Source organism: Cyprinodon variegatus, unplaced genomic scaffold (assembly GCF_000732505.1).
Source record: "Cyprinodon variegatus isolate N-32 unplaced genomic scaffold, C_variegatus-1.0 Scaffold660, whole genome shotgun sequence".
Taxonomy (NCBI): domain Eukaryota; kingdom Metazoa; phylum Chordata; class Actinopteri; order Cyprinodontiformes; family Cyprinodontidae; genus Cyprinodon; species Cyprinodon variegatus.
The window spans coordinates 157445-158869 of record NW_015151113.1 but is presented as its reverse complement, the minus strand read 5'-3'; the positions used below and the strand labels follow the sequence as shown (position 1 = coordinate 158869).

General features: G+C 42.9%; 1 protein-coding gene across 1 annotated transcript in view; it reads right to left on the bottom strand.

Moving 5' to 3' along the window:
* LOC107096937 (solute carrier family 2, facilitated glucose transporter member 5-like) overlaps positions 1–1162 on the bottom strand; it is a 29448-nt gene extending 28286 nt beyond the window's left edge. The window contains exon 1 of the mRNA XM_015393851.1: positions 968–1162. Within this exon, the coding sequence (XP_015249337.1) occupies positions 968–1012 (45 nt within the window). The 5' untranslated portion in view covers positions 1013–1162. The remainder of the gene's footprint in view (positions 1–967) is intronic.
* Between the last annotated feature and the right edge of the window lie 263 nt (positions 1163–1425).

Genomic DNA, 1425 nt, shown 5'->3' with positions numbered 1-1425 from the left:
TTCTGCTCTCTCTGCTTTTTCTCATAGTATCTTCATCTGGTCGGTTCCTGTTTGGCTGTGACTCCATCCTGCAGAGAAATATCATCTGTGCTGCTGCCATCAACACCTTTGTTTATAGATGTTGGAGATCATCCCGTTTTTCAGTGTAGTCCTGTTTCTCTGACTGTGACTAATTGGATGTGCTCTCTTTCATCCTTTGACATGGGAGCTGGCTCAGAGCTCATCTGCCTGGCTGTGTGTTCCCTGGACATGGCCGCCTGTGGAGCTGATTGACAGTTGCCTTTTGTATCTCTGCTTTTTTTTTCTATACCTGCTTCCGTCTCCTTGAACCCCAGTCGGCCTCAGCAGATGGCCGCTCACACTAAGCCTGGTTCTGCTGGAGGTTTCCTCCTGTTAAAAGGGAGTTTATTCCTCTCTACTGTTGCTACAAGCATGCTTAGACTGAAGGATTGCCTTCGAGTCAATGAGTCGATGCAATCAACTGGTTTTCCTTAGATAGAAAACTTTCAACCAATCTGACTGGATGATCTGTTTGAATTGTTTCTGCAAAGTGCCTTGATGTTTTAGAAATAAATTGAATTGAAAATTTTAATGAATTGAACAGAATCGATCCAATAATGCAGGAAGAACAGAGAAAGCAACCGCATGACTAACGAACAACATTAAAAAATACACAAGACAAGCTGATAGCTGAAAACTGCCTGGCACAGACCTGAAAGGGTTAACTCAAAGAGGCAAAAATAAGTGAATACAGTAGGATAAAGAATTTATAAAAAAAATATGAAGAGGCTAAAAGGTATGAAGGAAATAACACCTGCAAAACTCGACACCTTCTGACCTCCTGAACACTATCTCACCCAAACATTTGCTGCTGCGTTCTGGTCCACCAAAGACCCAAACTGGGAGGTTCTGTCCCAGGAGCTACTCATTGATCTGTTTGATGAAGCAACTTTAATCCTCATCTTACCGAGGTGATTTTCCTTGATGATGGAAGTAGAATCTCTTCAGCCATTTGGGAATTCTGGTTTCTGGTCCAAAGCTGTAAAAACTGAAAAAAGCTCCTGTCTAAACAGCAGAGTCTGTCATCACTGGAGAAGCAGACGTCTTCCCACTGGCCCAAAAATATCAAATTCAGGATGAGTGGATGGTTGGAGTGGAGCAGCCTTCCTGATAACAAGCTCCCACAGTGTCATCACATGATGCCGAGCAGCGTGACGGATGCAGAGAGGAGCCTGCTGAGAGCAATTAACTCTAACAACATTTTAGAGGTTAGTGGGAACAGCATGGAGGAGAAGGAGAAGGTGGAGGAGGAGGAGAAATAGAGAAAAATGAGAAATTAAAGTTTGAGCTTCAGATCGAGCAAATCCGCAACAAATAACCAATGATGGCATCAAAGAAGAATTAAATCAGGAGAAAATAGATCCA